The 25,679-nt window shown below is 41.5% G+C and overlaps 1 protein-coding gene across 2 annotated transcripts in view; it reads right to left on the bottom strand.

Moving 5' to 3' along the window:
- Nucleotides 1-24,821, bottom strand: part of plcd3 (phospholipase C delta 3) — an 81,010-nt gene extending 56,189 nt beyond the window's left edge. Inside the window, exon 1 of one of the 2 annotated variants that reach the window (XM_016994531.2) lies at nucleotides 24,423-24,821. In XM_016994531.2, the coding sequence (XP_016850020.1) occupies nucleotides 24,423-24,600 (178 nt within the window). In that variant the 5' untranslated portion in view covers nucleotides 24,601-24,821. The remainder of the gene's footprint in view (nucleotides 1-24,422) is intronic. The other variant, XM_008113228.3, reaches the window with a different exon arrangement.
- Between the last annotated feature and the right edge of the window lie 858 nt (nucleotides 24,822-25,679).

Raw genomic sequence — 25,679 nt, 5'->3', positions numbered from 1 at the left:
CATAATGGTATATTTATATTATATGTAATATTACTAATAATATTACAATACAGTGCTATAGTACAATATAGTAATATATAATGCTTATATTGTGCTATACAAATAATATAATATATTGTATGTACATATGGCTTGTAAGCCGCCCTGAGTCCCCTTCAGGGTGAAAACGGCGGGATATAAAATTTTCTAATAAATAAATATTTCCAACAATATCACATTTGTTATGCCTGGAGCCCCCGATGGTGCAGTGGGTTAAACCACTGAGCTGTCGAACTTGCTGATTGGAATGTTGGCAGTTCAAGTTCGGGGAGCAGGTTAAGCACCCGCCGTTAGCCCCAGCTTCTGCCAACCTAGCAGTTCAAAAGCATGCAAATGTGAGTAGTTCAATAGGTATCACTCCAGTGGGAACAGTGCTCCATGCAGTCATGATGGCCACATGACCTTGGAGGTGTCTACGGAAAATGCTGGTTCTTCTGCTTAGAAATGAAGATGAGCACCATCCCCCAGAGTCAGACACGACTAGACTTAACGTAAGGGAAAAACCTTTACCTTTACCTATTTGTGTCTACTAAACAATGTCTACAGTCTGGGAAAGGATATAGGATGGCTTCCCTAACAGTGGTAATAGATCTCACCATGCAAGAAGTATTCAACATGGAACTTTTCGGCAGGAGAGAGACCTTTCCATAAATCAAATGTTGTTCTGTTAGACAGCAATGCAGAAGGTTCAACATGCTCTCGCCGATCCTCTAGTTCCAGGGAATCTAATCCATGCAAATAATAATCAGTGCCATGGCCTTGTTCAGATTATGAACAATTGAACGGGCAAGTCCTGAAAGTTCCCCACTGCTGGGCCTTCAGCCTACTTTGTTTAACAAGGAGCGCAACATTATCCTAGCGCAGGAATGTTTCACATCCCAGGAATGCTGGCACAGCCGCATCTGCAAAAACACATCCACACCTGTGTCAGATGACTGCCAGCATGATAGCTACTGGAGCAAAGCAAAGTGTAATTTGTCTCTGTGTGTTTACCAGAAGTGAATGCTATCCCTTGAGAAATCTACATTTGTGTGGAGCTCACGAGATTGGAACCTTTCAGTCATAAAAAATGAAGTATCCAAGTTTCAAAACAACACAGGAGAGTGATAAAACACGCAGTTTTGCTTCCTCTTCAAATGTATATGCAAGAGGAAGCTCCAGTGTCCGAAACCACTGTGATTCATGTGGGCCCTGTCATAAAAGTCTTATCTGTGGAAGTCAGTCACATGTGATAATGGAATGCTGTTGAAACAAGTCAAGAAAAACCGGCCCAAGGGGGACATTCTAAGAGGTATGTACAGTTATGAATGATGTGCAAAGAATGGGTTGAGATGGCATTTCCTAGACTCAATCCTAGACTCAATCCTAGCCTAGAGCCAGAGTCAACTTAAGGTAACTTGCTACCTGAGGTGAACACCAAGACATCATTTTAATTTCTACGTACCGAAGTCAACCAGTCTGGCAGTTGAATCTAATTAAATGCTGATGCTAGGTTAGAACAACAGGCTAACTGGAAAGGTGCAAGGCACCTTGTAACAAAATTTGGGAAAAAATCTGTTCCTGGCTTGAAAGTGTTATTTCCTGTTTAATTGTGCAATACTTACTTTTAAATTAGTTGTTATACTTCAGAAACTTTGTTTTTGTGGCTGCCACAAACTAGGTTGTATTGGTTGAGACTCTAAGAGATATTTATTGAAAAACTATAGCAAAATGTGCTGCAGGATGTCCCGCAAAAACAAAAAAATTACAGGTGAATAAACCTTTTCCATGTGTTTATGATAAAACCAATTAGGAAATGACATTTGTAACCTAGGAACAAAAATCGTGTTACATAGTGATCTCCAAGTGGGTTGGTAGCCTCCTCCCCTACCAACCCACGTGGGCCTTAAGATCTGCCGGGGAGGCCCTTCTCTTGCTTCCACCTTCGTCTCAAGCACGATTGGTGGGGATGAGGGAGAGGCCTTCTCAGTGGTGGCCCCTCGGCTCTGGAACTCTCATCCCAGGGAGATCAGACTGGCACCTACCCTGTCCCCATTTCGCAAAGACCTAAAGACGTGGCTGTTCCGGTGCAATTTTGAGTAAGCAGTCCCACGAGATACTACGCCCGTTTACAACTCATTATCAGTTATTGCACTTTATCACTGTTCCTTACCCTTTATGGTTTTAGTGTTTACTGAGATTGCTCCTCTGCCTCTATTTTTGATGACCCTTGTACCTCCTAGGAACCCTATTCAGAGTTCCACACAATTTTACCCCCTGAATGTTTAGTTATTATTATTGTCCTGGCTTTAATTATGTTGATGTGTTTTATTGTTTTATGTAGTTACAATGTTTTTAATTGATTGTTCTGTGTTTTAACTTGTGTTGCTGGGCTTGGCCCCATGTGAGCCGCCCGGAGTCCATTCGGGGAGATGGAGGCGGGATATTATTATTATTATTATTATTATTATTATTGACACAATGGCATTGTATGACATAGCAAACAAGATAGATATGCTGGATTTCGTATCACAACATCACAAGTCGAACACTTCCCAAGTGTTTAGGACTGTGCGATGTATTTTCGGATGATGCACACAGATCCCAGTAGGGTGGCTTTTTGCAGTTGGCAGATTGTAATTTTGTCAATGTTTATTGTTTCCAAATGCCGGCTGAGATCTTTTGGCACGGCACTCAGTGTGCTGAAAACCACCAGGACCACCTGTACTGGTTTCTGCCAGAGTCTTTGAAGTTTAATCTTGAGGTCCTGATAGCGGCTGAGTTTTTCCTGTTGTTTTTCGTCGATGCGACTGTCACCTGGTATGGCAACATCAATAATCCAAGCGTTTTTCTTTTCCACAACTGTGATGTCTGGTGTGTTGTGTTCCAGAACTTTGTCAGTCTGGATTCGGAAGTCCCACAGTATCTTTGCGTGCTCATTTTCCAATACTTCTGCAGGTTTCTGACCCCACCAGTTCTTTACTGCTGGGAGGTGGTACTTGAGGCATACATTCCAATGAATCATTTGGGCCACATAGTTGTGCCTCTGTTTGTAGTTGTTGTTGTTATTATTATTATGACTCGGAGGAGATATGTAGGGGATGCTGCTGGTTCCCCTCCTTCAGATGCTGAGGAACCTGTTGCCACCTCACTCTGCATAACAGAAGGTTCTTTCTACAGCGTTGAAAAAATTATCATTGCATCACAGCAGGCAAAAGAAATAACTTTTTCATAGAATCATACAATTGGAGGAGGTCACAAGAACATCCAATCCACCCCCTGCCATGCACTATGGACATTCACTCAACATATAGTCTAATTATGAAATGTTTGGTTACAATATATAGTGACAACTATAGGATTTAATTAGACCAGGGAATGTCATAGAGGTTCACTGAATTCTTCTGGATTATTGGGCAACTGGAGCAGTGTAGTTCTGTGGTTCTGATCTATCCTGTGAGCATGTGGTATGGGAGGAGTGGGATCAATCTTTGACCCCAAAGCCTTTGACACATGGTGTCCTCCAGGTCCCTATTCTGTCTGCCATGTTACTCAATACCTCCATGAAGCCGCATGGGGAGGGTCATCCAGAGCTGTGGAGTTAGGTGTCACCAATGTGCTGATGACACTCAGTTCTACTGCCCCGTGTCACCCAACACCAAGGAAGCACTCAACAGCCTTATTTGATAATGGTGAAGATGAGGGGAGAACCAGCTGAAACTAAACCCCGATAAGACAGAGATGCTATTGCATGGCCATATAGACATAGAAGAAAGGAGAAATGAGGATGCTGATGTTCACATGCTAAATTGTATATATACAGATGCAACTTTTGAAACCAATGTGAATAATTTAAATAGAGTATTTTTTATTTATCGTGTCAGAAGCAAATTGAGGGTACAGTTATAATGTATTTTAAAAATACATAGGAAGTTAAAATTTGACATTATATTAGATTTCCTTTGACCAGAAGCTGGCCACTTGGAGTGCTTCCGGTGTCTCTGTGAGGTCTTCCATTGTGCATGTGGCAGGGCTCAGGCTGCATTACAGTAAGTAGTCTGTGGTTTGCTCTTCTCCAGACTCGCATGTCGTGGACTCCACTTTGTAGTGTCATTTCTTAAAATTAGCTCTGCATCTTGTGGTGCCAGTGTGCAGTCTGTTCAGTGCCTTCCAAGTCGCCCAATCTTCTGTGTGCCCAGGAGAGAGTTTCTCATCCAGTATCACCCATGGATTAAGGTTCTGGGTTTTAGCCTGCCACTTTTGGACTCTCGTTTGTTGAGGTGTTCTTGTGAGTATCTTTGTAGATCTTAGAAAACTTTTTCTTGATTGGTATCCAAACAGAGGATGGGCTAGAGATGTCAATGTCTTGAAGTTACAATTATTTGAATAGAGTTACAATGCATCTCACCTGAAACTGAAAACAATGACAATGTATCCTGGATAGCTCCACCATCCAGGTGCAATGTGTAGGTAAGCAACGTAAGATATCATAAAATCCCTCTTACTACTTCCTTATTTCGAAATCAGACTCTGGCTAGACAGCCCTTCAAACAAAGGGCAAACTTCAGAATGTGGACTCTCCTCAAAAAGAGGACACATGGTCACCATAAATGCTGCTGATCCAAAAAGTCTGATTCAGGAAAAAACAATCAACCTGTTTTAAAATGAGTTAAATGCCTGCTGAAGAAAATGCCAATATGGCTCTTGTGATTCCATTTAACTGCCACAACTGCATTGGGGTTTATAATCTGGTGAGGCTGGGAATTTTTTCCCCTGACATTAAGTCACTGGAGGCTGGTGCTCATCTCCATTTCTAAGCCGAAGAGCCAGCGTTATCCGTAGACACCTCCAAGGGCATGTAGCCGGCATGATTGCATGGAGCACAGTTACCTTCCCGCAGAAGCTGTACCTATTGATCTACTCATGTTTGCATGTTTTCGAACTGCTAGGTTGGCAGAAGCTGGGCCTAACAGCAGGAACTCACTCCGCTCCCTGGATTCGAACCGCTGACCTTTCGGTCAGCAAGTTCAGCAGCTCAGCAGTTTAACCCACTGCGCCACTAGGGGGCTGGGAATAGTAGATGGCAAATCCCAGAATTTCTCAGGATATTGCCATGGCAGTCAAAATTGAATCCTATTACTATAATGGTGTAGCTCGATAGGGCTGTCTAGAATTGTTCTTTGATCCTGAGCTATCCTGAAATCCCAGTTGGGACTTTGTAGGGAATTCTTCAGAAGTGCAAAATTCTATTACAATGCCCCATTCACGCCTTCTAGTTTTTCCTCCAGGATTTTTTTCTAAATGTTTTCAAAGTATCTAACTTTATTCACACTTGTCTCTCCTACAGGCAGACAGCAACACTGAAACTAAGGGTCCTTCCACACAACCATATAACCCAGACTATCACGGCAGGAAATCCCACATTACAGTATCTACTTTGAACTGGAATATATGGCAGTGTGGACTCAGATAACTCAGTTCAAAGCAGACATCCTGCCTTGATATTCTGGGTTATATGGCTGTGTGGAGGGGCCCATAGACGCGATGTGAAAAACGATACCTTAACTTTAGAATAGAGAAAATATCTGGAGAGTCTCTTCCCTTGGAGACCCCAGACAAGAGGCCAAATCCTGAAATTAAAACAAGTTACACCCTGAATGTCAGCAAGTTTTTCTACATTGTACTAGTCGTCTTATAATAACTCATCCTCAAGAGCTTGGAATCTCTTACATCTCTGAATGCTGCGAGTCTAACAATAGAAAGGCAGGATCAGGCTTGCCTATAATCTGCAATACAGACCCATTGTGTTTTCTAATGCACACCTGAGACTGCTTTGTTATTCTCTTGAAATATCAGATAAAACAGTCCACAATTTGGGAATCAAATTGTAATCCAGGACATGTTTACAGTTTATCATATAAGCCCAGAGCTTGGAAAAGATTGCTTCTTTTGAAGTAGAACTCCAAGTGTCCAAACTGATTTGGTGGATTCTTGGAGTTGTAGTTCAAAAAGGTTACTTCTAGTCTCTGGATATGCCTATCTGTACTTTTCTGCTTCCAAGATGATCAAGTGCAGTGCAAAGGAAAACAGAACACTGGATCTATAATAACTTTGTATTGGGGAAATTATGACAAATGCTCTTATCTCCCTTCTGGGTATAAGGTTTTATTTCTCCCAATCTTGTGTTCTCTATAAATGTGAAAGGCACAGGAGACCTACTCTACACCAGTGGTTCTCAACCAGATAGGCCGGGCTGTGGCGCAGGCTGGAAAGCAAGCCAGCTGCAACAAATCAACAAATCACTCTGACCATGAGGTCATGAGTTCGAGGCCAGCCCGTGCCTCTCTCTGTTCTATGTTATGGCATTGAATGTTTGCCTTTATGTGTGCAATGTGATCCGCCCTGAGTCCCCTTCGGAATATAAATGCTGTAAATAAAATAATAAATAAATAAATAAATAATGTGGATTATCTGCTTTGATAATCTGGATTATATGGCAGTGTACAAGGGGCCTCAGCAACATTTGGAGGGCCACACGATTCCCAACAAATTATTTTCTTAGTCCCATCTAGACAATTATGAAAGTTCTACCAGTACAAGCCAGGCCCCATCTAAACTACCATATAAAATCTAGATTATCTTATTTGAATTGGATTATATAGCAGTGTAGACTCATATAATCCAGTTCAAAGCAGATTATGTAGATTAACAGATTTGATAATCTGGATTATATGACAGAGCAGATCCAAGCTCATTCATTCTAATTAGAACTAATGATCAAGTGCTGCTTCAAGTGCTTTTTCATCCTATCTGAAAACATAAATCCAAACTAAAAAATATGGCCATCCTAGGTTGTCAAATGACTCAGCTATAGAGCCTGGATCACCAGTTGAAGATGAATCAATGTGAAGCCGTCATACTCTGGACATATCATGAGATGACGTAACTCATTAGAAAACACAGCAATGTGGAAGGCAGTCAGAAAAACAGAAATCAGTACAGACAGATGGATTCATTCATTCAATCAATGAAGCCACTGCCTTGAGCTTGCAAGACATGAGCCAGGCAATTGATGACAGGGGATCTTAGTGGTTTCTCATTCACAAGGTCACTATAAACTGAAATTAGCTTGACAGCAAAGAATAACATCAGGTCTCCAGATAACTCCCAGATGCTTTAAGAAGCATGGCTAACAGTAAAGGAATCTGGGAGTCCAACCACATATGAGGACACAAGGTTTGAGATAACAGATACCTGCTGTCTTGCCACTTGAAAACAAAACTGAGTGGAAATGTTCACATTAGAAACAAACTCGCAGCGGCTTACATTTAATCCAGGCAATTTTGTATAGTACATTCCTAATTCTACAGGAAAGGTTGAATCAATTCTTCCTACTACAGTATTTTATTTTATTTAAATATTTATTTGCCATTTATAAACGCCGTCCTGGAAGAACACACCAAGCACCAAAAGATGAAAGTGAACTAGCCAATGATAAATGTTGATCATTGCTTGGATAGAACGATGAAGATGGAATTGATGGCTCATGGGGATCTCTAAGGCACTGGTATGCATCGTACATGTTAATTACCATCACAGATAATGCATTCATATACAGGCAATTCCCAAGTTATAAACATCCAACTTGTAAACAACTCATAGTTACATAAAGGTAAAAGTAAAAGTTTTCCCCTGACTTTAAGTCTAGTCGTGTCCAACTCTGGGGGTTGATGCTCATCTCCATTCCTAAGCCCAAGAACCAGCATTGTCCGTAGACAGTTGGTCATGTGGCCAGCATACAGAGGGTGAAACAACAGGTAGTGACAGCAATCTACCCCTCGGAAGGGGAATTCACTCCTGTAAGAATTATGATGGGGAAAAGCTGTCTCAACTGAAGCTCTATCACTAATCCTTGTTTCCACAACAAACCAATTTTTTCAAAATCCAATTATTGCAGGGACAAAGGGCTCTTTCAAACAGGCCCTATATCCCAGGGTCTGATTCCAGGTTTTCTGCTTTACACTGGATTATATGAGTCCACACTGCCAGATAATCTGAGAAAAACAGAAAACCTGGGATCAGATCCTGGGATATAGGGCCTGTCTGGAAGGGCTCAGAAAGTGAAGTGAAATCTTCTGAACAGGGGCACAGACAACAAAATAAACACCACAGAGGTTTTCGCCCTTCCCTAGTCTATCCAAAGCTAAAGAGAATAACATTTTGGCTGGAGTTACACCTTAAAATGTACTTGTTCTGACTTACATGCAATTTCAACTTAAGAACAAACCTACCAAACCTATCTTGTTTATAACTTGGGGACTGACTGTACTGTTAATAAGTATTGTTGTAATGGCTTCTATTAGAAATTTCCTTTAACAAATTTCCAATAGATTCATATATGCCCATCTAGCTGAGTTATAATTGTTGATTGGAAGAAGAAAACTAGGAGGAGGAGGAGGAGGAAGAGGAATTATATTATTATTATTATTATTATTATTATTATTATTATTATTATTATTATTATTATTACTATTATTATTGGTATGATGTTCAATACTGGTAGGATTTATGTTTCTTAGTGGCAACCTCAGTGAGTGTAGTTCCACAGCAACTGCTAAGTGGCAAATTTATCTCTATAATAGATTTTACTATAACAAACCTCTTGTCTGCAACCCCAGCTTGTGTGCAACCCATTCTAGAAACAGAGAAGATGCCTATAGCAAAAGAAACTGCCTGAAATATAAATATAATAAGGGACTGGGCTTAGCACAGTGGACTAAACCGCTAGCTTCAGAAAATCCTGCCAATCAAAAGGTTGGCAGTTTGAGCCCAGGTTGGGGTGAGCACCCACCATCAGCCCCAGCTCCCTGCCCGCCTACCAGTTCGAAAGCAGAAATGCGAGTAGATAAATAGGTACCACTTTTAGCAGGAAATCGATCGGGTGGACACCTAAGGACAACAAAGCTCCTCGGTATGGAAGATGGGAGTGACAACACTTCCTCCCCCCGTTGCCGGAGTTGAGAACAGCCTCCAAGATGCCGGAAATGGAAAAGATGGGAAATGCCTTCTGTTTGTGTATTGTCTGTCCTTGTTGATTGTACAATGGCATTGAATACTTGCTGTATGTGTGTTCTGTAATCTGCCCTGAGTCTCCTCAGGGAGACAGAGCAGAATATAAATATTATTATTATTATTATTATTATTATTATTATTATTATTATTATTAAATATAGATTTCGGCACCTAGTATTCATTGTCAGGATCCCATCCAAGTACTAACCTGGTCTGACTCTGCTTAGCTTCCAAGATCAGACAGAACATGATGCCTTTAGGTACTTAGATCCTATCAATGATATCAACCAGCCACACACTGACAGGCAGCAAAAAAATAGCATCTGGTCACCATGGAGGAAAAAAAACCTTGGGCCAAAACCTCCAGGGCCACATTAGTTTAACAGTTATTTCACTGTTTATAACAAAGTATTAAACTAAAGCAACTAAATGCTAACAAGTCAACAAGGCGCAATAAGCTACCCTAGCTTCAGCACAACAGAACCAAACAAAACACTTCCTTGAAAACACATTTTGTTTTACTACCGTACTTCAGTTGTAATAAACTGCTGAGCAGAAGTTTGTTTCGGATAACAGATGTTTATCATGCGTTAACTGCCTTGCTTATTCCCAAGATGTTTGGGCTAAATCTTTATGGACAAAGTCGATAATATAATCATTTTATCCTCCAATTTCAATCTCATATAACCACCATCACCCCACACCAAATATATGTGCAATTATTCCTGAAGTTTTAAGATGGTATCGTATTCCCTGCACCTAAGGAAGTAGATTGCAGTACACAAGAGTTCATGCTAAAATCTCTGTCTTAGCCACAAGACTCTTTGTTGATTTATTACATTCATCTCATTTAATGCCAGGCTCCTTTTTGGTGCTTCTCTCACCCATTCCCATCCCCTCTAAATAGCCCCACATCTCACCACAGTGAGAACAGGATGTTAAACAAGTGGTCAAAGCCAGCAGGATACTTATAATGTTCTTTAAACTATTACTGGCATATTTCCAAACAAACCTGAACTGGGGAGCAATTTGATTCCTTATGTTTTCACCATACAACAGAGGAAGAGGGGAAGACTGAATGATGGCATTAATCCCATAATCTTTTCCTCCACTGAGTACCATGAAAACAACAGCAAAACAATAATTTGGGTCACTTCTGAATATTTTCTCTGGAGGCTCAAGTGCATTGAAGTCTTGGTGATCTGAACTGGGCTGGCCTGTTGCTGCCATTCTACTAACAACAGCTAGAATCACTTTAGGGTTGTTTTTGTGATGCACAGTGATATTTTACTGTATATATACATGTGTGCATGTATAGACAGACCTGCAGATGAAATAATGCAACACTTCAGATGTTGTTGGAAGAGAACTCTCAGCATTTCCTCCCACTGACTGTGCTGACAGTGACAAAGGTGTTAGACAACTACATTGTAATGCCATGATTCTCACATCAATTTGTATACAACACTGAGTATCATATGCCAGCTTCAGGGCCAAAAGGGTTATTTACTCATATTTTAAGGGGAAACTGAAATACATTGAGGAAAGCTTCAGTTTCTAGGGTGGAGTCACTTTTCTATTGCCCTGCTGTTCTCACTGGTCAAAGACATTTGCCAGGCTTATGATGATATACAAAAACCTATTTCAATCCTGGTAAAAGTGAGGTCATTATACAAGCGTTATCCAGAAAGTAGATTATGTTTTGGAATTAAAAATGAACAAAGTATAGGAGAAAACATTTACCATATACAGGTGAAAGCCACACCGAAATACCACTTCTCAACATAGTCGCCATTCAAATCTAGGCACTTATCATAGCGATGAATGAGCTTGGCAACTCCTTCCCCACAAAACTCTGCCGCTTGCGTCCTCAACCAGCCGGTCACCCCTTTCCGCAGCTGCACATCGTCGCCAAAACACTGCGTTGAGTGGCAGAATTTTGTGGGGAAGGAGTTGGCAAGCTCACTTATCGCTATGATAAGTGCCTAGATTTGAATGGCGACTATGTTGAGAAGTGGTATTTGGGTGTGGGTTTCAACTGCGTATGGTAAATGTTTTCTCCTATACTTTGTTCATTTTTAATTCCAAAACGTAATCTACTTTCTGGATAACCCCCGTATTACACACGGCAAAACACAATCCCACCTAAAAGATAATTTACGCTATGAAAAAAGGATATTTGTGATTCCAGTCAACAACACAACAGTATAAACAATAAATATCCTCAACTCCATTCTTGTGCACAGCTTGACTCTAGGACTACAGAATGGAGTATTTGGGATTGTTGTTGTCCAGAAAGGCAACTCTTTCAAGCTCTGTTTGGACACCAATATTTCCAGCACTGATCAGATAGGCAATAAGAATGAAGGAAGTTAAGTTTGTACACTTAGAACTATATTGTGAAACCTGTTGTCCAAACCCACAAAAGAAAATTTCTGAAGGAAATCTATCTCACAGTTTGGATTTTGGTTGGTTTTCTTTGCACTGTTACACATTTGAAATCATCCATTGCCCCACATGATTTTGCTCAAGTCTTGCTCAAAGTTGCACCGAGTGACACACTAGCTGCAAGTTTATATAGATCTATCTGGGGAGGAAGAAATCTCTTTGAGGATGAATCTAAACTGCCCCATATCCCAGGAACTGATTCCAGATTATCTGCTTTTAACTGGATTATATGAGCCTACACTGCCAGATAATCCGGAATAAGCAGAAAATCTGGGATCAGATCCTAGGACATAGGGCAGTGTAGATCCAGACTGAGTTTAGTAGAATATACCTCTATAATAGGACTCATCAGGAATGCAGTGATCTTGTGTTTATTATTTACTTCATTTACAGTACTTCATCTACTTGCTTTTCTCCCAGCACAGGACCAAAGACATCTGACAACATATTAATGTAGAGCTGGAAAAAAGCCCTCCCTAAATAAAAACCTTCCCATGGAAAGGAATAGAGAAAGGAACCACATTTCCAATGACAGGGAATTCCACATCTGAGGAGCAGTAACCAAGAAGGCTCTCGCCCATGTCTTCATTAAATCTGGGACCAACAGAAAGCCCTCTCCTGAAATTCTTAAAACTTTTAACATTATGGTCAAGTTGCACACGCAGCCATTTGTGTGCATATGTTTGATGGAACTGGCAATGCAAAAACGATGGAAGTACAATGAAAGTATTTCAGAGCTTGGCTAATATCCTCTACCTTTTAAGTATTTCAATACCTTGAAACACTTATAAGAATAGAGGATATTAGCCAGACCCTGAAATACTTTATCAGTTGCACCTCTTAAGGATTCAAATGGAAGCAAACAGTGCAGCCAAGGAAGGGGGCAGCAATCATAGAATCATAGAGTTGGAAGACACCTCGTGGACCATCCAGTCCAACCCCCTGCCAAGAAGCAGAAAAATCACATTCAAAGCACCCCTGACAGATGGCCATACAGCCTCTGTTTAAAAGCCTCCAAAGAAGGAGCCTCCACTACACTCCGCGGCAGAGAGTTCCACTGCTGAACAGCTCTCACAGTTAGGAAGTTCTTCCTAAATTTCAAGTGGAATCTCCTTTCTTGTAGTTTAAAACCACTGTTCTGCATCCTAATCTCCAGGACAACAGAAAACAAGCTTGCTCCCTCCTCCCTATGACTTCCCCTCACATATTTATACATGGCTATCATGTCTCCTCTCAGCCTTCTCTTCTGCAGGCTAAACATAGCCAGCTCTTTAAGCCGCTCCTCATAGGCTTGTTCTCCAGATCCTTGATCACTTTAGTCGCCCTTCTCTGGACACCTTCCAGCTTGTCAACATCTCCCTTAAATTGTGGGGTCCAGAACTGGACACAATATTCCAGGTGTGGTCTGTCCAAGGCAGAATAGAGGGGTAGCATGACTTGGATCTAGACACTATACTCCCATTTATGCAGACAAAAATCCCATTGGCTTTTTAAGCTGCTTCATCACATTGTTGACTCATGTTTAACAATCCATCTACCATTTTTTCCAATAATATTTTAATTAATTTTGAATTGTTAAAATCCTCCCAGCCACACTACACATCACCCAGACCACATATTCCCTTTATATCTTTAACCATGAGCACAATGTTCTTAGTTTCTGTACAATATTTATAAGACAATCCATATGCTCTTAAGGCAGAAACAAAAGAAAGCTTCCTGACAAATTGTGACAGCACGCATTATGAAATCCTGTCAACAGTCCCACTACCATTTTGTATGCTTACTTAGGAAAATACCACACATTGTTATCTTAACCAGTATGGCAAATATTTAAATATAATCACTGTCATCCTAATGATATTTTATTTACACACTGCAACTGAATGTCCAAAATGCTTCCTTCCTATAATCGTACAGTACATTCTCTTTGCCTATATATATTACACACACACACTAACTTGAGCACCTAGCGTTGCTCTGGTTATTTGAAAAATTCATTTTTTAATTGTACAAAATACATAAAGTTGTGGATTAACTACAACTGTCATCATGCCAGGTTAACCCCATGACATTCCATCAGTACTTAAAGTTTGTTATGTTGGGCAAGTTTGCTCTAAATGCATCATCGGTGGGATTCAGTGTGCTCTCTGACTGTAGGATAAACTACAACTTCCACTATGTTGAGTCAGTCCCCTCAAACCCTTCCAGTAGATTGAGTTAGTCATGGAGGTTCTGTGTGCCAAGTTTGGTCCAGGTCCATCATCAGTGGAAGTCACAGTTTCTCTGGTTGTGGGTGAACTACAACTTCCAGAAAGGAAGATCAGTTCTCAAATCCCTCCAGTAATTAAATTTTGGCATATTAGGTATATGTGCCAAGTCTGATCCAAATCCATCAGTGTTAGGGTTCAAAATGCTCTCTGAATGTAGGTGAACTACAATTCCTATAAACCCCTCTAAGGGTAAAAGATTTTCCCCTGACGTTAAATCCAGTTGTGACCGACTCTGGGGATTGGTGCTCATCTCCATTTCTAAGCCGAAGAGCGGCATTGTCCGTAGACACTTCCAAGGTCATGTGGCCGGCATGACTGCAAGTAGCGCTGTTACCTTCCCGCTGGAGCGGTACCTATTGATCTACTCACATTTGCATGTTTTCGTACTGCTAGGTTGGCAGGAGCTGGGGCTAACAGCGGGCGCTCATTCTGCTCCTGGGATTTGAACCTGGCATGTTTTGGTCCACAAGTTCAGCAGCTCAGCACTTTAACACACTGTGCCACCAGGGGCCCCTAAACCCCTCTAAAGATCACCAGTATTTTTTGGTGGTCATGGGAGCTCTGTGTGCCAAGTTTGGTCCAATTCCATCTTTCCTGGGGTTCAAAGTGCTCATTGATTACAGGTAAACTATAAATCCCAGTGCCTACAACTACAAAATGTCAAGGCCAATTCCCCTCAAAACCCACCAGCATTCAAATTTGGGCATATCATGTATGCATGCTAAGTTTGGTCCAGATTCATCATTGTTTGGGGTCATAGAACGCTCTGAATGTAGATGAACTACAACTCCTATAAAACCCGCCAAAGACCTCCAGTATTCTTTCTTGGTCATGGAAGTGCTGTGAGCCATGTTAGTTCCAAGTCCATCACTCTTGCATTGCAGGTGAACTATACACCCCAGTTCCTACAACTCCTATAAATCATGGTGAATTCCCGCCAAGCCTCTCCAGTAAGTTCAGTTGCAAATCAATTCCTCTGTTTGCTGTGTGCCATAAAAAGGAACAGAAAAGGGTTATGGGAGAGGCAGTGGGTGGGGTCATGCAAATTACACACCAATGGAGACAGCAAGAAACACTGGGAAAACACTGATGGATGAAAAACAGTAAACCTAGGATGAAATTATCCCAGAATGAAAGGCTTCACTTAGGTGGTGGGCAGTATGGTGTTTGTGGGGGACATTAGCAAGGCTCTTGGACATGTTTACAGCACTCACTGTAGCCTGCAATGTCATTGGAGGGAGGGCCATTGGTGTCTCCTGAGCTATGGGAGCTATAGCTATTTGTGGAAGTGGGAGCTTGTCTGTGTAAGTGGACACCCCAGCCACACACATACACACATATTTTCACTTTTATTATGTGGATGGATGGATGGATGGATGGATGGATGGATGGATGGATGGATGGATGGATAGATAGATAGATAGATAGATAGATAGATAGATAGATAGATAGATAGATAGATAGATTGATTCAGCCCTCCATATTTGCTAGAGCTAGAGACATAAGGCCACCAAGAAATTGAAAAAACATACATCAACATTGCTTGTTTTTTTTTTAATCTGAGAGAATACTTCTCTAGAAATATCTAGGTCCTCCAGAATGATTCTATGCTCAACTTTTGGTGGACGGTGACCATATAATCATACTGGAGGACCTAGAGATAACATTTTAATCAAATCTGTGAGTAATCAAATGGGCAAAAGTCAAACCTGCACCTGTGAAGGGCCGATTGTATATATACAAACTCAATACGAAGGGAATTAAGAATGATGGAGGAGACATCTCTAACTTCCTAACAAACAGGGCCGGGCTGTGGCGCAGGCTGTTGAGCAACCAGCTGCAGCCAGCTGCAATGAATCACTCTGACCAGGAGGTCATGAGTTCGAGGCCAGCTCGGAGCCCCGTGTTTGTCTTGTCTTTGTTCTATGTTAAGGCATTGAATGTTTGCCTTATATGTGTAATGTGATCCGCCCTGAGTCCCCTTTGGGGTGAGAAGGGCGGAATATAAATACTGTAAATAAATAAATAAGAAAGTTGTCGTCCTGCTCCATCACCAGGGCAATGGTGAGAAATAATCAGTGCTGCAGCATTAAATTCTACATCACTGCCGTAAAGCAAGCCTGCAAAACAGGCCAGATGGTGTTGACTTTAAGAGAGAATAGCTTATCTAAGGCCACCTGGTGAGTTCATGGCAGAACTGAGGTTTGACTTATGACTTTTATAGCTCAATCTGGGGCCTGGCCAGTTCTGACAGCTGACAACTGAAATCTGGCAATATTTGGAGATTTGCATGTTTCCCACCCCTGTGCTAATGCACAGGTTTTAGCAGCTCTGGCACATCAGCTTTCTTTTGATCCCACACCAGACACACTGATTCATTTATTAATCCACTTTGTTTCTGGTGTTCTGCTAAAATAAGGGCGGTGAATAGAAATACTAAACATTTCCTCAAACAGGCACCAATATAAAATGTGCTGAAGGCTATATGAATTGAGGATATTACATGACAACGGCGAGCTCAGTGTACTACATGTTATCTGAAGCACTGAGAACTATGCTCTCTCTCAGATGTCCTGGATTGCAGTTCACATTGGTCCTAGTCAAAACAGCCAATGATGAGGAATTATGGAAGCCACGGTCCAAACAACTTCTGAAGGCTGTCTGATACCCATCCCTGCTTTAAATAGACAAGTAATTCATAAACTTTAAACATAAGCGACAGACTATTTCATGTAATCAGATAGACTAATTGGAGAAATACTTAGTCTAGCTCCACACTGTAAAATGAGTGCAGCTTGACACCACTTTGACAGAGAATGTTATGAACCTCTGGAATCTGCAGTTTGATGAGGCATCAGCTACACTTTGACAGAGAAGGCTTAAAGACCTTGTAAAACTACAACTCCCAGGATTCCACAGCCATGAGCTGTGGCAGTTAAAGTGGGAAACTGTAGCCCTCCAAATATAAGTAGTTCAACATTGGCTAGGACTGATAGGAGATGCAATCCAACAATTCAGACAGTCCTCAAGTTATAATCAAGACAGATTCTTAAGCTGAATTTGTTTGTATGTTGGAATAGGTACATACTTAAGTGTAACTCCACCCATATACATAAACAGGTAATGCTAAAGGTTTTCCCTTGACATTAAGTCCAGTCATGTTTGACTCTGGGGGTTGGTGATCATCTCCATTTTTAAATCGAAAAGCCGGCGTTGTCCGTAGACACCTCCAAGGTCATGTGGCCAGCATGACTGCATGGAGTCCCATTACCTTCCCACCGGAACAGTACCTATTGATCTACTCACATTTGAATGTTTTTAAACAGCTAGGTTGGCAGAAGCTGGGGCTAACAGCAGGAGCTCACCCCCGCTCCCTGATTCAAAGTGCCAATGTGTATATATAGTATATATATATACTAGCTGTGCCCGGCCACGCGTTGCTGTGGCGAAGTCTGGTGGTCTGGGAAATAAAGTATTGAGGAATTGGTGGTAGTTAAGGTCAAGGGTAAAGGTTTTCCCCAGAGATTAAGTCCAGTCGTGTCTTACTCTGGAGGTTGGTGCTCATCTCCATTTCTAAGCCGAAGAGCCGGCATTGTCCGTAGACTCCTCCAAGGTCATGTGGGATGACTACATGGAGCGGCGTTACCTTCCCGCCGGAGCAGTACCTATTGATGCACTCACATTTGCATGTTTTCGAACTTCTGGGCTGGCAGAAGCTGGGGCTAACAGTGGGGGCTCTCTCCGCTCCCCCAATTCGTTCCAGAAGTTCAGCAGCTCAGTGCTTTAATACGCTGCGCCATCAGGGGATATTATTTCCTAAAGGTTGTGAATATACAATATTTCTGATTGTTTTTTTGTTTGTTTGTTGGAGGCAAGTATGAATGCTGCAATTAGGAAAAATGATTAGGATGTAATGGCCTTGCAGCTTTAAAGCCTGGCTGTTTCCTCCCTGAGTTAATTTTTTGTTGGGAGGTGTTAGCTGGCCCTGATTGTTTCCTGTCTGGAATTCTCTTGTTTTCAGAGTGGTGTTGTTTGCGATATTTTATGTGCTTCTACTGTCTGTGGCCCTGAGAAAACAGAGGATTTTCCAGACTTTGATGATGGGAATACTTTGTTGGGAGGTGTTAGCTGGCCCTGATTGTTTCCTGTCTGGAATTCCCTTGTTTTCAGAGTGGTGTTGTTTGCGATATTTTATGTGCTTCTACTGTCTGTGGCCCTGAGAAAACAGGATTTGCCAGACTTTGATGATGGGAATACTTTCTTGGGAGGTGTTAGCTGGCCCCGATTGTTTCCTGTGTGGAATTCCCCTGTTTATTTACTGTCCTGGTTTTAGAGATTATATTGTTCTGCATTATTCTATCCCAGTAATTATTTTATATTAAAGAAGAATCTCACTTATCCAACATTCGCTTATACAATGTTCTGGATTATCCAACGCAGTCTGCCTTTTCATAATCAATGTTTTTGTAGTCAGTGTTTTAAATTCATTGTGATATTTTAGTGGTAAATTTGTAAATACAGTACAGTAGAGTCTCACTTATCCAACATAAACGTGCCGGCAGAACGTTGGATAAGCGAATATGTTGGATAATGAGGAATTAAGGATAACCCTATTAAACATCAAATTAAGTTATGATTTTACAAATTAAGCACCAAAACATCATGTTAGACAACAAATTTGTCAGAAAAAGTAGTTCAGTACACAGTAATGCTATATAGTAATTACTGTATGTATGAATTTAGCACCAAAATATCACGATATATTGAAAGCATTGACTACAAAAATGCATTGGATAATCCAGAACGTTGGATAAGCGAGTGTTGGATAAGTGAGACTCTACTGTAAATACTACATAGCATTACTGCGCATGGAACTACTTTTTCTGTCAAATTTGTTGTATAATATGATGTTTTGGTGCTTAATTTGTATAACGATTACCTAATTTGATGTTTAATTGGTTTTTCCTGAATCCCTTCTTATTATCCAACATATTCACTTATCCTGCCGGCCTGTTTACGTTGGATAAGTGAGACTCTACTGTATATTTCTAATCTTGTATTATCTGCTCAGAACTGGATTATATGAGGCTCCTTCTTCACAGCTGTATAAAATGCACACTGAAGTGGATTATATGGTAGTGTGGAGTCAAGATAATCCAGTGCAAAGCAGATAATATAAGATTATAAATGGGTTATATAGCTGTGTGGAAGGGCCTTGAGTCTACACTGCCATATAATCCAGTGCAAATTAGATAATCTGTGGAAGAAGCCTAAGTGAGGCCTAAATCTGCCTGTCCCCTAACTGAAACCTGGCTGTCCCTTGGTTGCTAGGCAACCAAGTGGGCAGAGATTAGCCCTCTAAACTGGCAGCAATTGGATAAAAAAAATTATTGCTCTCCCTCTAATTAGGACTTTATTTTTCTTTTCTTTTTGTTGTATCAACCTTGAGGCGTGGATGATGGGTTGTGTTGTCAAATTTTGAGGTTGGGGGGCCTGTACTTTTGTTGTTTTGTGAATTGCCGTGATGCCATCACTCTTTTATATATATAGATATATATACATACACACACATATGCACACTTTGGATAGCATAGGGAAGGGTTAACACTGCTGTGATGTTTGTTTTGCTGTCTATGCCCCTATTCTGAAGATTTCACCTCACTTTCTGTCCCTGTGAGAACTGGATTTTGAAAAATTTGGCTTATTGTGGAAGCAAGCATTGATGAGAAAACTTCAGTGAAGACACCTTTTCCCCATGATAACTCTTCCAGGAGTGAATTTCCCTTCCAAGGGGAAGATTTGTCTTACTCCCTGTTGTCTCATGCCTGTTCTTAACTATGAATCATTTATAAGTCAGATGTTTGTAACTTGGGGACTGCCTGTACCTAAAAAACCACAACTGACCCATCCTAGTACTAGGGTTTTATGTAACTGGATTACTCACTCAATTGTTGACTCACTCTGCACCCTTGGTTGGTCTTCTGTCCCTGAATAGCAGTGTAACTACAAAGACATTTCTTCAAGCGAGATTACTCTTGAATCACTGCACTGGCAACAAAAGTTCTGCTACAGAGACTTGTTCTTTCTGGCTGCAACAACTACATGTACTAAACTGAAAAGGCTGCCTCCAGAGCAAACACAATTTTCTATTCAGGAGGACAGAGTTCTGGACAGAGACCAAAACCTTTGATCTATGCTGCAAAAAAACAGAACAAAGAAAGTTGCATTACATCTTCTTCACTTAAGCTCACTTAAGCATAGTTGAAGAACTTGAGCTGGATCTATGCTGCCATATAATGCAGTTTGAATTGCATTATATTGTCAGTGGAAACCCACAAAAAGCAGTTCATGGTATATAGATCCAGCCTTAGTTTGTTTATGGTTCTTAAACCACAAGCAGAACTGATGGCCCTCCAGATGCTGTTATATTCTGATCTCTATTGATTCAATATTAAGATATGTTTTAATCTATGTTTGGTTTTAATTTTTGTTGGATTGGGCTTGTCCCCATGTAAGCTGCCCTGAGTCCCTTCGGAGAGAAGGAGGCAGGATATAAAAATAAAGTTATTATTATTATCTGTTAATCTGTTGCTTAAATTTAAAGTGCATGAAATCCTTATCCATTTAAAACAGTTAAGACTTTCTATATATATTTCAGATTTCAATATTAATGTCAAAAATACGTAGTATGATTTTACATAAGATTTGTGCTACATTAGAACAGTAAAGACAAATATCACTTAAGTAAAATAAACATTAAATATTAAATAACAAAAAAGGTGTAAACACTAAACTAATCTGGAAATCTGCTATTGCCACACATCCAATGAAGTGGTTTAAAACCAATGTAAAAAAATATATTAGGACTAAGTACGTTCCAGTCTACTTAGAATACACGAAACTCATACAGCCGGATACAGTGCGGCTGTCTTACAATGGTTTTAAATAATGGTTTTAATGTGAAGATAACTGAATTTAGTATTTATGTATGTTTATGGTTTATTTTATGCTCCGGCATTGAATGTTTGCAGTTTATATGTTGTGCTCCGTCCTGAGTGGCCTTCGGGGTGAGAAGGGCAGGATATAAATGTTTTAAATAAATAAAATAAATTTATTATTATTATTATTAGCCCCACTTATTAGCCTCAGGGATGAGGGATGATGGGAATTGAAGTCAAGCAACCGAGAAAGCCACACATTCCCAGTCCTTTAAAAAAAAAAAAAACATTATAGGATCACCATAAGTCAGACATGACTTGAAGGCAAGCAACAAGCACAAAAAGCAACTTTCCAAATAATTCTTATTGTCATGTTATGTTGTTATAACTATGTTATTATACTGTGTTTTAAATGTATGGACTGTTTTTCTTATGTAAGCCGCCCCGAGTCCCTTTGTGGAGATGGAGGTGGGGTACAAGAATAAAGTTATTATTATTATTATTATTATTATTATTATCTGGATTCTTTTTACTATGATTTTTTTTACTACTCAGATGTTCTTGGTGCCTCAAAGTTATTAATAGGAAGACCTGCTGGCATCTGAAAAGCAATTAATTAATACACATTGTGCAAATAAATAGCAATTAAACTCATCTTAGTAAAAATAAATACTAATTACTTCCCAGTCTCAAGGTGAAAATCTTGGCACGGAAAGCATGTTCAGGTGCAGATCCTTGACCTAAATTAAGTGCTGTAGTTTTGTTGTTTTCATGGAAGTGGGATCTGTTTTTATCCTAATTATCTAGAAACTACAGAGGAAAAGGCAGCTAGTGCTTGTCTTAGGATTCCTCTGTAAATAACTAGTTTGTTGCTGCTCTAACTGCGATGGCTCAATGCTACAGAGCCCTGGGATTTGTAATGAATTAGTGAGGCACCAGCATTCTCTGGCAGAGAAGGCTAAATAACTTCTAAAACTCCAACTGCCATGGTTTCATAGCATTGAAAGTGGTGCCAAAATGCAGTTGGCATTCTACAATGTAGATCCACCCATAGAAACAAAACCTGGGACAGTTACACTGTTGTACTACAAGTCCCAGTGTCTCCTAACCATTGTAGTAATACCATCTCCAGGCTTTATAGTGATAGGCCTCGCCTGAGTTGCTCCAACGTTGTGGTTCTGCCGACGAAGAAAATGCACTCTGCAGCTGCTCAGAGGCCCTCTTTCTTATGAGAGGGAAAAACCATTAAACCCTGTGATTTGAGGCCAAAATAACAGGAACTTTGGCAAACATTTTTCAGAAATAGATCTCAAGGGAGAGAAATCATTGTCAGAACAGAGTTAGGAATTTAAACTGAGGAGGTCACTTCAGAATGGTTCTGGAATCAAGAAATCCTGGGGTGCATCTATGCTACAGAATCAATGCAGTTTGAGACCACTTTAATGGCTATGGAATCCTGGGAGTTGTAGTTTTACAAGGTCTTTCGCCTTTTCTGCGCAACTATAACTCCCAGGACTCCATAGCATTGTAACCTAACTGGAGCCATGAGGAAAGGCGGGTAAGAAATAAAATTTTATTATTATTATTATTATTATTATTATTATTATTATTATTATTATTATTATTATTATTATGTCATTGAGCCACGGCAGTTAAAGTGGGGTCAAATAGCACCAATTCCAAAGTGTAACGCCAGTTCACGCCTCCAATCTGATTGTGTGAAATCTGTTGCTTAAGTTTATAAAGTGCATGAAATCCCTGTCCATTTAAAACAGGGATGGGAATCAGGCAGGTTTTCGGAGAATCTGAGGACCCGAGCTGGAAGAGACCACAATACTATGGAATCCTGGGATCTGAAGTTCAGAGAGCCACCAGCATTCTTTGGCAGAAAAGATATATAGAAAGCTCCAATGGTTCCACTGCACTAAGCAATGGCAGCTTTTGGGCAAAAAAGACTGCAGACCTTGCAAAACTACAACTCCAATGGTTCCATAGCACTGAGTAATGACACTTCATAGGCATAGAAGGCTGCAGACCTTGTAAAACTACAACTCTAATGGTTCCATAGCACAGAGTGATGGCGGTTCTAGGTCAGGGAAGGCTGCAGACCATGTAAAACTACAACTCCAATGGTTCCATGGCAGAGTATGGCTACTCTTGAGCAGGGAGGGCTACAGACCTTGTAAAACTACAACTCCAATGGTTCCATGGCAGAGTATGGCTACTCTTGAGCAGGGAGGGCTACAGACCTTGTAAAACTACAACTCCAATGGTTCCATTACACTGAGAAATAGTTCTTGGGTAGGGAAGGCTGCAGACCTTGTAAAACTACAACTCCAATGGTTCCATGGCAGAGTATGGCTACTCTTGAGCAGGGAGGGCTACAGACCTTGTAAAACTACAACTCCAATGGTTCCATGGCAGAGTATGGCTACTCTTGAGCAGGGAGGGCTACAGACCTTGTAAAACTACAACTCCAATGGTTCCATGGCAGAGTATGGCTACTCTTGAGCAGGGAGGGCTACAGACCTTGTAAAACTACAACTCCAATGGTTCCATGGCAGAGTATGGCTACTCTTGAGCAGGGAGGGCTACAGACCTTGTAAAACTACAACTCCAATGGTTCCATTACACTGAGAAATAGTTCTTGGGTAGGGAAGGCTGCAGACCTTGTAAAACTACAACTCCAATGGTTCCATGGCAGAGTATGGCTACTCTTGAGCAGGGAGGGCTACAGACCTTGTAAAACTACAACTCCAATGGTTCCATGGCAGAGTATGGCTACTCTTGAGCAGGGAGGGCTACAGACCTTGTAAAACTACAACTCCAATGGTTCCATGGCAGAGTATGGCTACTCTTGAGCAGGGAGGGCTACAGACCTTGTAAAACTACAACTCCAATGGTTCCATGGCAGAGTATGGCTACTCTTGAGCAGGGAGGGCTACAGACCTTGTAAAACTACAACTCCAATGGTTCCATTACACTGAGAAATAGTTCTTGGGTAGGGAAGGCTGCAGACCTTGTAAAACTACAACTCCAATGGTTCCATGGAAGAGTATGGCTACTCTTGAGCAGGGAGGGCTACAGACCTTGTAAAACTACAACTCCATGGTTCCATTACACTGAGAAATAGTTCTTGGGTAGGGAAGGCTGCAGACCTTGTAAAACTACAACTCCAATGGTTCCATAGCACTGAGCAATGGCAGTTTTTGGGCAGAAAAGGCTATAGACCTTGCAAAAATACAATTCCAATGGTTCTATTATACTGAGAAATAGTTCTTGGATAGGGAAGGCTGCAGATCTTACAAAACTACAACTCCAGTGGTTCCATAGCACTGAGCAATGACAGCTCTTGGACAGAAAAGGCTGCAGACTTTGCAAAACTCAAACTCCAATGGTTCCATTACACTGAGAAATAGTTCTTGGGTAGGTATGGCTGCAGACCTTGTCAAACTACAATTCCAGTGGTTCCACAGCACTGAGTAATGACACTTCTTGGGCAGGGAAGGCAGCAGACTTTGTAAACATTACAAACTCCGGGGATCCCCGCAACATGCACCTAAAGCGGTATGAAACTATGACTCCTCCAGTGTAGATGCACCCTGGGAGGGTGGGGTCATTGTCCTCCTCGTGCTGCTGGCTCCAACCCCAAAGGACCTTGAGCTCAACTCACCCAGCTTCTTAAAGGCGCGGTGCCCGGAAAGCTTGGCGGCGGCGGCGGCGACTCCTCCATAGGTCTGGGCAGGGACCGGAGGCTCCGTCTGCGGCGGCGGCGGCTGTTGCTGGTGATGGCGGTGGCGGCCCCGGCGGTGACTTTCCGAGCGGGACTTTTTCCACTTGCCGCAAATCATGGCTCGTGGGGAAGCTCCACTCCAGTCTGTTTGGCTCCCTTTCCTTTTGCCCGCTCTCGAGGGGAGGAAAGAAGGCAGCCCGCCCTCCTTCCCCCGGCGCCTCTCTCTCCCTCTCCCTCCTTCCTTCCAGTCCAGCCTCCTTCTCTGACTGGGAGCAGCGCACAGATTGGAGGGAGAGAGGCCGAGCTTGGGAAGGGACTACTCTCACATTTCAGCACCGCAAAGCAAAAGGAGGCTTAACCCTTTCCGGCCCCTTCGCCCCTCCTTTTGGGAGGCGTTCGCCTTCTCCTTGACTCACAGGCTTCTTTCTCACCACGTCCCTTCCAGTCTTCTCCAACTTCTCTAACTTTTGGGGACCTTGTTTCCCTTGGAGACTCAGAGAGTGTGACTTCCCTAACCTCACCTGTTTAAGGGCGAACCCACTCAAGGAGCTTCTGAGGGCTGAATGAAAAGTAATGCCTCCACCTTCATAACTCCTCAGCAGATGGCAGTCCTGGTATGCAGCAGGTACTGGCTTGTTCAGTAGACTCTACAGTTCCATTTGGCGGGAAGCCTTAGCATTGAACGGTTGTGTTGTTAAAGTGCGAAGTATGGAACCCTGCTATTAGGAATACAGTAGAGTCTCACTTATCCAAGCTAAAGGGGCCGGCAGAAGCTTGGATAAGCGAATATTTATTTATTATTTATTACAATATTTATATCCCGCCCTTCTCATCCAACAGGGGACTCAGGGCGGCTTACAATAAAACACACATATAAAAACTGTACAATACACTATAAATCAGTTAAAAAATTAACTTACATAAGACATTCATAAAACTCATTATAAAATAATGAGTTCCACTGTGAGGGCTGTTCGGCAGTGGAACTCTCTCCCCCGGACTGTGGTGGAGGCTCCTTCTTTGGAGGCTTTTAAACAGAGGCTGGATGGCCATCTGTCGGGGGTGCTTTGAATGCGATTTCCTGCTTCTTGGCAGGGGGTTGGACTGGATGGCCCATGAGGTCTCTTCCAACTCTACTATTCTATGATTCTATGAATACGCAGAAGACTCGGGAATATCTTGGATAATAAGGAGGGA

This window comes from Anolis carolinensis, chromosome 6 (genome assembly GCF_035594765.1).
Source record: "Anolis carolinensis isolate JA03-04 chromosome 6, rAnoCar3.1.pri, whole genome shotgun sequence".
Lineage (NCBI taxonomy): Eukaryota > Metazoa > Chordata > Lepidosauria > Squamata > Dactyloidae > Anolis > Anolis carolinensis.
Note: the sequence above shows the minus strand (reverse complement) of the source record. Positions and strands in the feature narration are given on the sequence as shown.